The 17,091-nt window shown below is 42.6% G+C and overlaps 1 protein-coding gene across 1 annotated transcript in view; it reads left to right on the plus strand.

The window, feature by feature from the left end:
* The window catches only part of PDE7B (phosphodiesterase 7B), a 294,818-nt gene that overhangs the window by 215,814 nt on the left and 61,913 nt on the right, over nt 1-17,091 (plus strand). Inside the window, exon 3 of the mRNA XM_080941986.1 lies at nt 947-1,030. Within this exon, the coding sequence (XP_080798112.1) occupies nt 947-1,030 (84 nt within the window). The remainder of the gene's footprint in view (nt 1-946; nt 1,031-17,091) is intronic.

Consider the following 17,091-nt stretch of genomic DNA (forward strand, 5'->3'; position numbering starts at 1 on the left):
TAAGAACAACAATACCAACAACCAGAGCTCCCAGGGATTAAACCACCATCCAAAGAGTACATGGACTCACCCATGACTCCAGCTGCACATGTAGCAGAGGATGAACTTGTTGGGCATCAATGGGAAGAGAAGCCCAAGTGTAGGGAAATGTCAGGGCAGGGAAGGGGGAGGTGATGGAATAGGGGATATGGAGGGAATTCTGGGAAAGGGGATAACATTTGAAATGTAAATAAAATATATTTAATAAGATCAGTTAAAAAAAATAGTGTGAACCTCTCCCATCCCAGGTATCTGGGACTTCCTAGAGATCCCCTCACCCACCATCTCCTCACGTACTCATCCCCAGCAACTGCAGACTTCCATCTATTCTCCTGGACATCTGGGACTCTCCCGTCTCTCCCCACACTTGATCCTACCTCCCCATCCCCCCTCTCCTCTCCCACCCAGTTCCTTCCTCCCCTCTGCCTCCCCAACTATTTTGTTTCCCCTTCTAAGTGAGACTCAAGCATCCTTGCTTGGGCTTCTCCTCTCGTTTAACTTCTTAGGTTCTGTGGGGCGTATCTTGGGTGTTCTGTACTTTATGGCTAATCTCCTTTTGGGTCTGGGTTACCTTACTTAGATGATATTTTCTAGTTCCATCCATTTGCCTGCAAAATTCATGATATCCATGTTTTTAATAGCTCAGTAGTATCCCATCATGTAAATCAACCACATTTTCTGCGGGTAAACACTAGAGGGGTTCTGTTTAGTCTTGGCAGACTCATTTACACATATAGGCATTAATTAAGCGCCTATTTCCCCCCAGCACTCTCCAGGTTTTCTCCTAACATCCTCTGTTGGTTCCACAGACATACTGGTTAAGAGGATTTGCTGGGAAAAAGAAAAAAAGTGAATATCCTTGGCACTATCTTCAATCAAACATTTGTTTGGAATTTCTGTTTTGTAGGAGATGTACGACTAAGGGGTCAGACGGGGGTTCCTGCCGAACGCCGCGGCTCCTACCCATTCATTGACTTCCGGCTACTTAATAGTGAGTAACCATGTGTACCTGGGAAGGAACAAATGTTTTCTTTGGGGGGGGGGACTCATTTCCCTAGGAACAAATGTTTTCTTTGGGGGGGGGAGACTCATTTCCCTATGAACTTCAAAACCTTGCAAGGTCGGCCTTCCTTCCTCTACCTCTGTCCCCACAACTGGAACTTAAAACATGGTCTCCCAGGCTCCTCATGCAGGAAGTAACTCTGGTCTCTCATATCAATTCTGAAAACAAGCTGGAAGCCTGGTGGGAACGGTGAGACAGAACCCAGGGCTAGGTAGGCAGAGGCAGGGGGAATCTGTTAATTCGAGGCCAGCCTGATTTCTATGAGTTTCAGGACAGCAAGAACTTTGTGGAGAGATCCTGTCTCAAAAAGGGGGAGGGGGGGGAGGAAGGAAGGGAAAGGAAAAGAAAAGAGAAGACAACGCAGCCTTTCACAACTGTAACCTTTAAACAAAGTGGTCATTTTTATTTTCTAGCACAATTTCTCCAGCTGCAGCCAGGGCTGGGCTATTTAATTTTTAAAACTTAACAAGTAAATGCATGGACAGCTACCCTTAGATAGCCCCGTTACTAACTCTTTTCTCGGTCTCCATCAAATCCTGGGTCTATCCTTCCATTCCTGGTGATCTTTCTGTCTATTCACCTTCTGCTTGCTCCTCTGTGCTGAGGCTGGTAGCACACCCCCTATCTCTCCCTCTGTTGCCTCTGGATCTTACATTCCTGAGGAGATGCAAGCCAGTGACCAGGCGTTTCTCCAGATTTCCTATTTTCTATCATGGTGACCCTTCACCTTGGACTTGCGGTGGATGGAAGAAAGTGCCAATAATAAGTTTCACAATTCGCCCCAAGGTTTCTGCTGTTTGGTTCTCATATCACTTCTGGTCTATAAATTTCAAAGTGCTGGATGGTGGCCACCCACCAAGTATCACTTTCCTTTGACATCAGCAAACACCGCATGGGAGGTCATTTCATTTGCCTCGACCCCTGGGAGTGACTAGGAAAATTTAGACTTTGCTCTTTCTTGATCCTTAGATCCTTGAAAGTCCAGTAGACTATCGGACATGTTTGTGTTTCTCCATTGTTCAGTGTCTCATTTTCAGCTCCTCCAAGGCTGCAGACATGGGATCACTTTTAAATACTAGAAACAAATTACCCACTGACCACTTGTTAAAACTCAGCACTGTGCCAGCTCTAGACCAACGTATCGCTGATGGGAGGTCCAGTGAGACCTCTAACCTCTCCTTACCACCACACACATGCTGTTGTCGTTCCCCATGGGAGTTACACCACTGCCAGTCTCCCGACAGTATAAATGTCTGGGTCACTAGCACAAGATGCCACAAAGCAGGGTATTATTCATCTACGCCAGAGCTCTCCAATGGAGTTACGGGGAGAAAATTACCCAAAAGCCTCTACTCAACAACAGATGTTATTTCATGATTTCTAGTATAATCCATGAACAGCTGAGGAAGCTAGGAGGTAGGTGTTTATATGGCCAAGGTTCTGAGTGATTCCTGATCGAACCCAATGCTCATAAACATCACTGCTAATTGTGACGGTCTTTGGAATGGAATATGGGCTAATTAATTGTCTATGTCGTAGGTATCTTCATATGAGTAATCGCTGGATTTTCTTTTAAGTATCATTTGCTTTTCTCTTTAATCTGAAAAGATCTGCAAATATGTCTATAGATTGCATGTAGCCATCATTTATATACACTGGTCATATCTATTAAAAACTCACCTACAAGTGGCTTCTACCTTCCCTGGGCCCCGCCTGGTCTCCTCGGGTCTCTTTGGGCTCTGTCTGATCTCCACCTCTACTCTCTACCTGTTACTCAGAGCTACCCACTCATCCAGAAAAAATATTGGCCTGAGATTCCCTTTTCATTCTCTGCAGGACTCTCCTAGATAATTCTTTCATCCTTCGCTTTTTATGTCACATACTGACTTCCCTTCCCTGTATTTGGTCTTGTAAGCGGGCTCGGTTTTCTTAGACGCATAAGGTATGTCCCTAAGTAAACTGCAAAAGTCCTAAACTCAGTAACTCTTTGTAACTAGTAACTAGCTACTCAGTAACTTTATAGTTAACTTACCATCTCCTCTGCCCCTTATTCTGTGTCCATCTTGTTCAAGGGTAGACACAGACCCAGAACCATTTTACTCATATTATTGCGGTTTTGCTTTCTCTCCCCAGATAGAATCTGATATAAGCCTTAAAAAGTAAATCTTCCTTGTAGATCTTATGCACACATTCTTGTGGGGGGCAGGGATCCCTTTCCATGCATAGGTGGGAAAGCAGAGCCTTCTTTTGCCCACAGTCCTGTTGTCTATATAATAAGGTGATTAGGTACCTGATTAGACTTTCATGGTCCTAATTTGATTTTATTTGGTCTGGACATCCATAGTGACTACAGTATCTTCCTTTCCAGTTTGTCCTGGTCTGAACAATAAATCACATACCAGTCAATTGTAAGCATTTGCCCACAAAAGAGTACTCGATACAATGCCACTCAGACATGACATGTAGGAATAGGTTCATGGGCTGAAGAGATTGCTCAGTGGTTAGTACATGCTGCTCTTACAGAGGACCAGATGCCCATATTAGACAGCTGCAGCCACGTTTAACTTCCAACCCAGGGGACTCAACATCGCTTTCTGGGTTCCACAAGCACCTGCCCTTGTGAGCACATACCCTTACGCACATACATCCACACACATCCGTGTCATTAAAAACAAAACAAATTTTTCAAAATCAAATGTAGTATGTCCTTGAAAACTGCTGAGAGGGTATATCTAAAGTGTTCCTGACAGACAGATCAGTGTGGGGTGCAAATATAAACTAGCCTGATGCAACTGCTCCACATTCTATATTCAATTCCAACCCTCATCTGTATCACATAAACATACACCTTGCCCACCACCATCACCAATGATGATGATGATGATGATGATGATGATGATGATGATGATGATGATGATGATGATAATAGCAACAATAGAGTATAGTATTCCTGGAATAAGGATCTCAAACTCTTCCTCATGAGAGATCATCCAGATCAGTAGAAATACTTGGGACAAAAGTATTTGTTGGAAGCCAGCTTTGTTTCTTGTTTCCGTATCCACAAGCAGAAAAGAAACATCTGTATGAGTTTCTGGAGGTTTCTCTTTGAAAGTAGCAGGAAATGGGGTCTCTAGCACCTTTGTGTGGAACAAGGGGAACATGGATCCTTAGAGAAGAGCTCTCTTTGCACCTAAGCATGTAGGAGAGAGCAGAGAGGGAGAGAAGAGTGGCAATTATTTTTATGCCCAGGGAAGAGCTAAAACAGAGACCAGTAGGAAGGCAGGAGCGGAGGAAATGTAACAGCTCTATTATCCAAAGCCCACTTCCTGTGGATAGATTTCATTTACTAGCTCCGTAGAAGGAAAAACAAGAGAGATGGTGTTGAGGAGAAAAAAAAAAGTGTGTTCAAAGACACCAACAGAGAGGGGACAGTGGCGAGGAATCACAATCTTGGAAGAGGGGGCAGCTCCTGGCTCCTGAAGCAGCCCTTCCACAGCTCAGTCTCCTGATTTAATAGAATCCGTACCCTGAGCAGATAATGACTAGGTTGAGATGTTCCCGTGGCAACCGTGGCAACCGTCTCAGAACAACACAATGTGATTTCCATACCCGCTCAGCAGAGAAAGTAGCAAACAAAGCATCCCCAGGAACTGGGAAACATTAGGGAACTGGGTGCTTTTGCTTCCCTGGGAGCTTCGGAGCACACCAGACAGCCTGGTGCTCCTAACCAGCCGGGCTCAGCAGCAGTAGGTTAATTGGTTGTTTGGCTTTTCCCCGCCCCGTTAATTTGCTAATCTTGATCTTAAATTCTCTTCCTCTGGATTTGCTTCTCCAGGCCTGGTTCACTGTAGCTGGACAACCATGAGGTCATTTAAGCAGAGTTACAAAAGATGCTTTATTATTTCCAAAGGAGAGTCAAAAATACACATATTTATATATTAACTATTTTATTTAAAAATTACCCAGATATTCAAATGCTTTTTTAAAAAAGGCCTGCTGATTAACACCCTTAACTGCTCTTTCATTTGCCTACTGAAAGGCAAAGGCCACCAACCAGTTAGAGTCATCTGGTCTTAAGTGGCATCCCCACCACCCCTTGTAAAGACAGAAAGGCAGTTTGTACAAAGCCCGCTCTCTAAGAAAAAAATACCTGAAGATGTTAACAGGGTTGCAGTAACCTTGTACCCTTTAATGTCACCTATGAGAGCCACACACATGTAAAGTCCCCCAAACAAAAATGTCACTCTGAAGTCTCACCACATTCCAGCTTGCTGCTCCCCCAACAGAGAAAGGCCGCCTGAGCTAAGGCTCCTTGAGGCTTCTCACTCTCGCCAGTGCCAAGTTAACACCCCACAATTTCAAAGGTCAATATTGACCTTCCTCCAGAAGAAAGGCAGGGTTCTGGTTGTGGCTGTGGTACTTCCTGGCTCAGCTGGCTGGTGCTCCAGGATGGGCACTCGGGGCTTCTGGCCACACACTCTCCAGCTCTTCAGCTGCGGAAGTGCCAGACCAGGAGAATGGTTAGCCACCAAAGTGCCACTTCGTGGTGGCAGCCAGAGCCGACAGGGCCCTAAATGTCTCATTCCTTCCCCATCACGGTTCCATGAGTGGATGTCATTGGGACACCTCCTATGGTAGGCAGCCAGAATGCAGGGACAAAGGAGGCATGAGCATTGTCCTTGAGCCATTTGCAGAGACGTAAACAAACAGACGTTGGCATGTACGATACCGTGTAATACATGTGCATGTAATAAGTAGATATAGTATAAGGCACATACGTATCATATGTGATTCCAAAGTGTCACGGACTAAAGTGAAGAACTCTTTGTCTTGGGACACCAAGACGGGCTGAGAACTAATCAGAGAGCAGGACCTGAAGTGATGGAGAAGAGGAGCTGCATGCTGAGGGCCAACTTTTAGTGCTATTATAAAATACACCTTAAAACATAATGACGGGAAAGAGCTGCCACAGCTGAACTTGACCAAATCAAAGTGTTATCGGGAGTCCTTTTTCCAAGTAAAATCGGAGCAGAGACATAAGGAAACGTCATTCCAGATACCTAGTTGCCAGGGAAAAGCCATGTTCAAAACCAAATGGCTTTCACTTTCTTAAGCTAGGACTGGAAACACTATTGCCTCTTGTTAGCCCGGCCAACATCATTAAACAAGTTCAATTTTTTATCTGAGTGAAAGAAAAGAAAAAATTTGGATCTGGGAGCCCAAATATTTCCTCATAGTCATCATCCATTCATTTAACATACAGAGCACCCGCTTTATGCTGAGAAGGGGACGTTCATGGCACCATAGGCCTGAGGTAACCTTTATATAAGAGGTTCTTCAGAAGTTTGGAGAGGAACCTGAGCCATAACTTTAATGCTCAAAGAGCTAACCACCTTGTCACCAGGGCACATACACGTTATATGAAGGGACATACAAATAAATAGGTAACCTAACAACCTTATTCTAAAATAATTGGCATAAAGTGTCCTAAGCAAGAGAGGGAAACTGTGGACTCAGGCTGAGCTCTGGAACATACAGTCGAGGGTTAACTGGTTAAGAAATGACCCCAAGTAACACTGATCTGACGTGGGGGCTGGAGAGATGGCTCAGCGGTTAGGAGCACTCACTGCTCTTCTGGAGGTCCTGAGTTCAAATCCCAGGAACCACATGGTGGCTCACAACCATCTGTAATGGGATCTGATGCCCTCTTCTGGTGTGTCTGAAGACAGCTACAGTGTAGTCATATAAAATAAAGTTTGATCTGACACAAAAACACCAAGGTCACTAAGTAAGAGCAGAGGCTAAAAATGAACCGAGAAAACAGTTTGACCAGAGAAAAAGTGGGTGCCTTGGAGTTTGAACTTGATTCATCAAGCCAAGGATCACCAGAGAATCTCAAGAAAAGGGCTGAGCAGGATCGCAACAGAGTCTCTGACATCTGTGTGTAGGAGAGACAGTGAGTGAGGAGGAACAGACTCAGGTGGCAGGGTATATGATGCAGATGAAATCAGAGTACAAATGGGAGGTGGGATGTGTGCAAGCAACACTGCAACCTGAGAACAGTGAACAGTGGGTGTGCCAGGCCAAGATGGGGTGATCCCTCTATGAAAACTGCAGCTGGGAGAGGCGATGAGCTCAGGTGGGACCCACTGGGCTAGAGAGAGTCTTTGGAAGAGTCTTGGACACAGGAGCCATGCCGCAGGTGAGAGGCATCTTTAAGAGCTTCCACTGGGGGCGCTAGAAAACCACTGATTATAAACCCACAAAGGGGGTTTCACCAGCAATCAATTGTCCCCTAGACAGAAGCTACCTAGACACTCCTAGTTAGATAGACTTCACCCCCTGCAGTGCCAGGGCCTCCACTTAATGCAAAAGTGGCTACTTTACATCACACCTACCTTGCCTGTTCACAGCACAAAGAGATGGCAATTCTCACTGTGCCACGTCTTGAGCAAAACTCAAACCCACAAGTAGTATTTCTGACAAAATGGCCTCTCTGGATTTCTGGAAACAGCGGTACGTAAATGGACAGAGGAGTAAGTTGGGTTTGTTTTGACTGGAGCTGTTTCATGAGTCATTGAACTAAAGCGGCTTATTCAATGAAGTTCAGCCTCCTACCCACAAAGAACATTATCTCTTGTGATTTCATTAATAAACAAAGTGAGGGGTTATTTCTTCTTACTGCTTCCCTACTCTAAATGTTTTGGGAGATCTGAGAGACGTACTACTGTGACAAGCTCCCAGCTTTGTTTCCCTCTCATAGGGATTAATTTCTTCCATAGTCTTCCCTGGTTTGTTTAACTGGAGCTTTTGAGCACATTTAAAAAGGCACATGGCTCTGATTCTCCTGTGTACATGGATCCTGTCATAAGCAGTGTTTTGTGTTGCCAAACTAGGGTGTCAAGGTTAGTACAACCAACAAAATCTTGTTCTCATCCTAACCAGCGAATCAAATTGCTTTGATAATAATAATCATAGCTAGCAAGCTTGACATCCATGGGTGCTGTATACTTACTGCCTCATGGGTTTTGTGAAGACTGGATCATTTAACCCCCCCAGAATCCCTATGAAGTGGTCAATGTTGTTTAACATGAAGAAATTGAGACCCACAAAGAACAAATAATTCACTCGTGGTCTCCAGCTCGGAAGTCAGAATTCAAACCCCTAAGGCAGAATGCTAGAATGTGAGGTCTTAGTCATAACGGAACATGTCTTACTTACGGTTTCTATTGCTGTAAAGAGATACCATGATCATGCCAACTCTTATAAGGAAAAACATTTAAATTGAAGCTGGCTTCCAGATCAGAGTTTTAGTCCATTATGATGGGAAGTATGGTGGTGCCCAAGCAGACATGGTGAAGTTTTACCTCTGGATCTACAGACAGTTGGATGAGACTGTGAGCCACTAGGCCTAATTTGAACTTCTGAGACCTCAAAACCAGCCCCCAGTGACACACTTCCTCCAAGAAAGACACACACACTCCAGCAAGGCCACACCCACCCCAGCAAGGTCACACCTTCTAATAGTGCCATTTTCATTCAGAACACCACAGAACATAAATTTATTTGTGGATTTTAATGCTCAAAGGCCAAGTGCATATAAAAACTATTTCCCTTGCATCTACACAAAAATCACTCCTTTTGAATCGTTTTCGGATATTATAATTATTTTTATAATACATTTAGGTTGTTTCATTTTTGTGTATTAAATTACTTCAATACCTTTGAACCAAAGCTGCTAACTTGATATGAAAACATTTAATAAACATTGAAAGTATTTAACTTATAGTGTTTCTCAATTGTCTGCTGCCCTGGCAGGAGGCAGCCTCCTGACATCTCTGACCTTGAGTCCTTTGATAAGGAGGGGAAGGTGAGATGGTGAGGACTAAGGACACCCAAAAGCCGGTTCCCCAAGGAGGAAATAGAATCACTACTGTGACAAATTAGAATCAGAGCTGCGTCTCCCAGCAGTTGCTTTCATTCTCTCTGGAGGGAGCTGGTTATTTCCTGTGAGGAGGGCTGACAGAGGCAGGTTCACAAATGCTTATAGTCTATTAAACAAAAAGAGGGTGAATACAAAATTACATATTTGAAAAGATCTCACATATGTTTATAAAAAATATGCCAAGGTTTGCACACGGCTCACTGCTTGGTGACTTTCTATTTCTTCTTTCCATTTTCCCTGCCAGAATGTGTATTCCTCTCGTAAGAAGAGAAAAATGACGTTGCATCTTAAAGCTTCTCTTTTATATTTATTTAAAATGAGAAGCTTTGTCATCAAACACTATAATGGGATCACACATAAAGTTTAAGATTTAAGAAATAGAGATGAAGGTAAAGAAGAAGTGTGATTTTTAAAAAACCTTGGCTAATAATGAAATTCATAAGACAATCTCGGTTTTGAATTTGAGTAAGTCCATAACCTCTTATGCCCACACATTATCAAGGATGGCTCTAATTTAGGGGAATATATAATGAATCTTATTTAACTAAATGGTTTTCCAGATCATTTTCAGGACTTGGGCTGGGGCCTGAATTCTCAGCAGAGTTGGCAGAGCTAAAATTATTTTTATTAGCTTATTCACATGTAAAACAGTGGACTTGCTTTTCTGTGGTTTTTATCTTTAAAAATAACCTCTTAAAGATATCTTCATTTCACGGTAATAAAATCATGAAAAATTTCAAAAAATTTTAATTTGTCTTAAATGGCAGAGTATACCTTAACAATCCATATGTTTAATAAAATTTCTTAAATATCCCTAATTTTTTCTTCTTATTGAAAAACAGCCCTTTTCTCACATAATGTATCTGGTTACCATTTCTCCTTTCAGTTTATTCCCACCTCCCTTTCTGTATCTCATTGGAAGACAGACAGGCTTCTAAGGAATAATAATAAAATGAAATAAATAAATAAAATAAGATTTTAAAGAGATAAAAACAAAACTGACACATCAGAACAGGACAAAAAAAATCAAACAGGAGGAAAGAGGCAGAAGAAAAGGTATAAGAAGCAGATGCAGAGAAACACTCATAAAAACACTAAAATGGAAGTTATATAGGAACTGGAGGGGGGAGAGAGAGGGAGTGTATGTGAGAGAGAGAGAGAGAGAGAGTGTGTGTGTGTGTGAGTGTGTGTGTGAGTGTGTGTGTGAGAGAGTATGAGAGAGTGTGTGTGTGTGAGAGAGAGTGTGTGTGTGTGAGAGAGAGTGTGTGTGTGAGTGTGTGTGTGAGAGAGAGTGTGTGTGTGTGAGAGAGAATGTGTGTGTTTGTGTGTGTGTGTGTTTGTGTGTGTGAGAGTGTGTGTGTGTGTGAGAGAGAGTGTGTGTGTGAGAGAGAGAGAAAGTGTGTTGTGTTTGTGTGTGTGAGAGAGAGTGTGTGTGAGAGAGAGAGAGTGTGTGTGTGTGTGTGAGAGAGAGAGAGAGAGAGAGAGAAAGTGTGAGAGAGTGTGTGTGTGTGAGAGAGAGTGTGTGTGTGAGAGAGAGAGAAAGTGTATTGTGTTTGTGTGTGTGAGAGAGAGTGTGTGTGAGAGAGAGAGAGAGTGTGTGTGTGTGTGAGAGAGAGAGAGAGAGAGAAAGTGTGAGAGAGTGTGTGTGTGAGAGTGTGTGTGAGAGTGTGTGTGAGAGAGAGTGTGTGTGTGTATGTGTTTGTGTTTGTGTGTGTATGTGTTTGTGTGTGTGAGAGAGAGCGAGTGTGTGTGTGGGTGTGTGTGAGGGGGGGGAAGACTATAACATTTTTTTTAAAAAAGAAAAAGCCCTGACACAATATTATGAGACAAGGAACCTCCAAAAATGCCATTGAGTTCACATTCTGTTGGCATCTACCGATGGGTGTGCAGCCTACCCCTAAGAGTAAGTAGTTCTTTCCCCAGTGAGACTCCCTGGGAGGGAACTAAATCTTCATCTGCAGGTAGTTATCAGAGGGAGATAGCTGCTGGGTTAGAACACTTGTTCGCTTCTTTCAGATCCTGAACCCCAACTGCCACAGACTGTAAGTTCACCTGCGGATTCCGTTGTTCTAGAGGGCCCTGTTGGCGTGATGTCCTCTGCCACCCCCGCTGACTCTTACATTCTTTCTATGTGACTTCGGCAGAGTTCCCTGAATCCTGAGACGGGGAGCTTGCTGGAGACGTCCCTTTAGGGCTGTTCCAAGGCTCATCAGTCTGTGTCTGACATGGGTCTCTGGTTTCGTTCCCATCTGTTGCTGGAAGAAGCTTTGATGGCTGAATAGGGTGCTGAGCTATGACCATAGGAGAATGCAGCAGTGTTTGGTTTTACCCTAGATCTCTGGGCTATGTGGTCTCAGGTTCTTAGTCACCCAAACAGTATCAGGTATGGGTTCCATCTCATAGATTGGGCGTTCGGTCAGATCAGACCTTGGTTAGTTACTTACTCCCACCAGCTTTGTGCTACCATTACCCTACGGATCTCACAAGCAAGATGTCACTGTATATCAAGGAGCTTGTGCCTGGATTGTTGTTCATGTTTCTCCTCTGGTAGCGTGCAGGGCAGCTTCCTGTACCACAGACGCCTACACAGAGGGATAAAGGCTCTAGGTAGGCACCTACTTCTCTATGTTCAGTGAGTTGTGTAAATGTTGTCTTCAGCCATGGGGCCTCACCATCAGTGTGGGGAAAGCAACTTAGTATGGGCAACAGCCTAGATTGCTTTTGGGGTTCCCATGAGATCCCTTTAGACATGAACTCAATAAGATGTAACCCAATCCCAGTACTGGAAGCTTTATTAGGTGAGAAGAGATATTTAGCTTAAGTTCTGTCTTCCCATTACTTGGCTATTTCAATTGGTTCACCTTCATATGTGTGTGTATGTGTATGTGTGTGTGTGTGTGTGTGTGTGTGTGTGTGTGTGTGTGTTAGTGAAGCTTCTATTTTACTAGGTTTTCATCCTACCCTCAAATTGCAAATGGCTCTTAATTTACCTCCTTCCCATATTACCTGAGCCCCCTCTTCCCTCTCCCTCCCTGCTTGATAATTCCGTTCTAATCATCCCCTAGGTCATCCATAACTGTATCTTCTATTGCCTTTCTTAGGGAGTTCTATCTGTCCCTGGTCTAGTCCCTCACTCTTTAAACTCTGTGGATCTATGGGCTGTAACTTGTTTACTATCCACTTAATGGCTGATATTCACACATAAGCAAACTCATACCACTTTTGTCTTTCTGGGTCAGAAAAAAACTTCAACACCCCACCCCAACTTTCCATCCTAACATCAAGGCAGCTTTAGAAAGGTCCTATATAAAACCTACAGACAGGTTGTAAATACTTGACCTCAGTGATTTTATGGAGAGTCTAGAATCTCTGACAGGAAGACTCAGCACGTAGATGTTCAAGCCAGAGCAGCCATATGTGATCCCAACACATGGTAAAAGAAATGACTCCAGAAAGTTGTTCTCTCACCTCCTCATGTACACCAAACACACACACACACACACACACACACACACACACACACAAAATGATAACTTAAAATATCCTTAAAGGAAAATCTAGGACCGAAATTCATCATTAGCACAGTTATAATTGGGTAATTATACAGTGATAATTATAAATTGTAACTCTGCTAGCTGGTATTTATTTATGGATAGTGTTCTGTGGGTTAAATACTTTAATATGTAAAGCCTTACTTATTCTCTTGGCAATGTGGTAGACCCTGTTGATTATTATAGTCCTCAATTGAAACCAGAGGCAATGAAGTCCGAAGTGCTGAAGACCACCGTAGTTTGTGGGTCACAGCAGGTTGGGGAAAACCTCATAGCAGACTCCTCCATAGCCCATATGGTAGCATCTTTCCACCTTCCCTATTGTTGAGACATGTTATTCTTCATTCTTTTATTCACCCAGTGCTCAAGGGCGTGTGTGTGTGTGTGTGTGTGTGTTTGTGTGTGTGTGTGTGTTTGTGTGTGTGTGTGTGTGTGTGTGTGTGTGTGTGTTGTATGTTGGCATGTATATGTCTGTGCAGAGGACAAAGGTCGACACTGGATAGCTCCCTCCTTCAGTCCTTACCTTGTTTTTTATGTCAGGGTTTCTCACTGAACCTGGAATTTAGTAATTCAGCTGGACAAGCCCCGGGGCATCTTTCTATCCCTACTTCCCACCCTGGAATTATAGGTTCAATGCCATTGCTCATTTTTTGCGTGGATGTTTAGGACGAGACTGAGGTCCCCATGTTGCCCAATAAGCATGTTAGGGACTGAGTCATCTCCTCAGTTAATTTTTGCTCAGTATCTTCTATGTGTCAGAAATGGCTGTTAGTGCTTAACTCCAGCAGCAGAGGGAATAACAGTTTTGAATGACTTCATAGAAAAGTCTTGTCCAACGTGTTTATTCCTCTTGAAATCACTAAGAGCCAATGTCAGGTCTCCTCAGTGTCAGCTCTAGTCTTTGTCCTTTGAAAAGTATCACTTATTTATATGGTTGGCTGGTTGGCTGGATTTTTGATTGTTTATTTGTACACATGTATTGAGTACATGTGCATGTGTTGAGTACATGTGTGTGTGTTGAATGTGTGTGTGTGTGTGTACTCCAGAAGAGAGTGTTGAACCCTCAAAAACTGGAATTATGACCATTTTCAGAACAGAAGCTTGTTCCATGGGTGCTGGGATCTAAAGTCATGATTTTCCAGCAATTATCCTTAACTGCTAAGCCATTAATTTAATATTCATGCAAAAAACCATTTATATAATTGAATAGATTAAAACGCCTGAGCAGGAAAATTTTTTTAAATGGGGGTTACTTACTATATTGAGACATGAGGAAATACTAATCAGTTGAATGTTCTTTTGGTTGAGAATTGCCAAACATGGATAACTTGTCTTGAAAGAATTGTAGCATAACTCAAAACTCCTAACCAAAGAAAAGAGTTAATGGGGGCATAATTTACTTTCTCTTGGGTGACTCACGATTTTTCCCAATCTTTGAATAGTTATGAGTGAATTCTTTTAAATAGCAGTTGTTAACTGGAACCTCAAAACAAACCTGTGAAGAGTTGAGCCTTCTTGTTATTAATTTTCTGTTTACTGAGCCAACAAAGACTGTGTAGCCACCCAAGATTTTGAGAATAATCTATGGCAGTAAATTCTTATTTCAGATCTTTGGGAATGGCTAAGTAAAGAACACAATGGGTGAATCTCATCTAACACCAATAGCTGGATCTGTAAGAAACACCCACAACATGGGATTAATAATAAGATGTGTCACCATAGTCTTGTGACAGTGATTCTTTTAGAACAGTTTTGAAGTCTCTATTGAGTGTCTCTCACCACCTTAAATTACCTTTTAAGATAATTTAAAATGCCTTAATGGAGACTATTAATAAATGAGTACCTGTACATCTTTAAAAAATGATTAAGGGCTCCAGCAACCATTTACCAACTGCATTAATGGCACAGACAAAAGGAAAGAATAACTTAAAGGTGATTTCAGGACAATGTAAGTTATATAAGAGAAATGAGATCTTGGGATGAGAAGTTAAAAGGAAAATCTTCAACTTTACTATATACATTGGGGATGAAGTTTTCAACAGGACTGAACAGAATAGCTAAAATATCAGCATGATAATACATGTTAGAAAAGTATACACACCAAAGAACAGTAACATTGTTTCACTACAGAAAAGTATACACACCAAAGAACAGCAACATTGTTTCAATACAGAACATACATTTGTCAAGTGGGAGGATCCACTGAGCATATCCCATAATGCTATACTGCTGCAGCCATCTAATTGGTGATGCCAACTCCCCATCTTTGTCCTTCTTAATGCGTGCATATCAGTCTTGCTTTCATGTTTATATTATGCTAATTAAGGATCACTTCCAACAAAAGAATTACAGTGCACAGAGCATTGTATTCCTGTGCAATACTTGACAGTGTTTTGACTTGAATAAATAAATTGTCTAAAGTGCGAATTCAAAGGATTTGTTGTTATTTATCTATTGTTACTGAAATGGTACATACATGGCTTCAGTAGTGGTCCAAGAGTTTGCACTGTTACAAAGTTCTCCAAAGATGAGATCATCCTGTTTTTGTTTGTTTTGGATTTTTTTTGTTTTGTTTTGTTTTTGTTTTTGTTTCTCCCAACCCTTTAAATCTTTATAACAACATTAAAAAGGGTTAAAAAAAGATATTTTGTTACAAAAATAACCTTTTCTAAATTTTCTCTAATCAGTGGGTGCTTACCTTACTGTATATTGAAAAGGTCTGTTTTATTGATGCTAAATTTTAAAAGGTCATATAAATAATAATCAATGCATATATTATAATTTATTGGACTTAAGGAATGATACTGGAAAAAAATAGTGGTATAAACAAATATAAGGGAAGCCATGTCAGAAGCTGCTATGCTATATGAGTTAGGCTGAAACTCTTGATAGGAGTGAGTGTTTATCTGCACACATGTACGCCCACATGCAGCATCCCCGGGAATGTGGAAGCCCTCAAACACACCAGTATGTGTTTCATGATGGAAACCCAGGTAAAGATGCCTGGAAAAGTTCTATCCCACACTCCCTTCTCCTGCTCTCTACCCAATGACCCACTGCTCAAACTACCCTGCCTTCATTTGCAGGTTACTTTCCTGAACAGGGGAGGAGCTGTGCTGTGGAAAACAGAAACCCTCCCCCAGCTTATATATAACGCAGAGCCTCGGAGTCAGGCACCCTTCCACTAAATTCAGTTCCAATCCTTTCCATCATGACAAACAAAAATGCTCCCCAACACTCCTCAAATGCCTCCCAAGGAGTCATGCTGCCTACAACTCATAAATCCCAACAGCACTTGGGTTTATTTGTATCCTAAAGTATTCGTTACTATCTAACGTGTGAAGGAGCCACTTTGCCATTTATGTTTATTGTTGATAGTTTTTAAAAGTAACTTTGAGCAGCTTCTAAAGTTATTTTGACACTGCATCATTGTTATTATACCAGTGCTATTCTATGACATCATTCAGCTTCTCTTTGGACTTAAAGTTAGTGAAGAGTACTTTTATTTACATTCCAAACGCTGCCCTCCTCCTGATCCCCCTCATAGAGTCCCTTACCCAATCCTCTTCATGGGGTACCCTGCTTCCCCCTCACCCTCCCATCCTGGTGAGATAGTCTCTGCAGGATTAGGCAGGTCCTCTCCCACTGAGGCCAGACAAGGCAACCCTGTTGGGAATAGGATTCCAGTCAGGCTGCAGCTTTAGGGACAACCCCTGCTCCAGTTGTTGGGGGACCCACATGGAGACTGAGCTGTACATCTGCTACATATGTGCCAGGGACCTCAGATCAGTCCATGTATGGTATTTGATTGGTGGCTCGGTCACTGAGAGTTCCCAGGGGTCCAGATTAGTTGACTCTGTTGGTCTTCCTGTGAGGTTCCCGTCCCCTTCAGGGCCTTCAATCCTTAAAGCAGACACTTTGACTAAATCCGACTTGCACTATAACTAGACATCAGGCAACAGGCAATCACACAACTTTAAGTGACCTAAGCTTCTTGGGGCTATACATTTTTTTGATAGCACAGCCTTGAAAGTCAGGCTCCTGAAGTAATGTTAAGTGGTTTTTGGCTAAGTCACACTGAGAAATGCCATTGCCACGCACAAGAAAGAGAAAGAAATCATGGAAACTCCCCAAGGTGAAGGACCTTGAACTTAACTGTACTTCTGACCTTTGCTCCCCATCACAATATCTCTGACACTTTGAAGAGAAGATCTGGATCTTCTCCAAGTAACACATGAGTCTTCATTCTCCAGCAGTCTGAAGCCTGTCAACCACATGAGGTCACCATGAGGGCAAACTGCCTCTTGTCACTACTGAGAGGATGTACTCTGGGGTGCTGAAAAGCTGGGTGTGTCTTGCTTTTAAGGCCTGAACTTAGACTAGTTTCAACTCATCTGGGATTCTGCTTAGCGTGTACGTGTGAATCAAACTGAGCCACGGGCAGCTCACCCAAGTGATGGTTTTTACTTCCACCTCTCAATGGCATCAGAAAA

This window comes from Micromys minutus (assembly GCF_963924665.1).
Source record: "Micromys minutus genome assembly, chromosome: 30".
NCBI classification, from domain to species: Eukaryota; Metazoa; Chordata; class Mammalia; order Rodentia; family Muridae; genus Micromys; species Micromys minutus.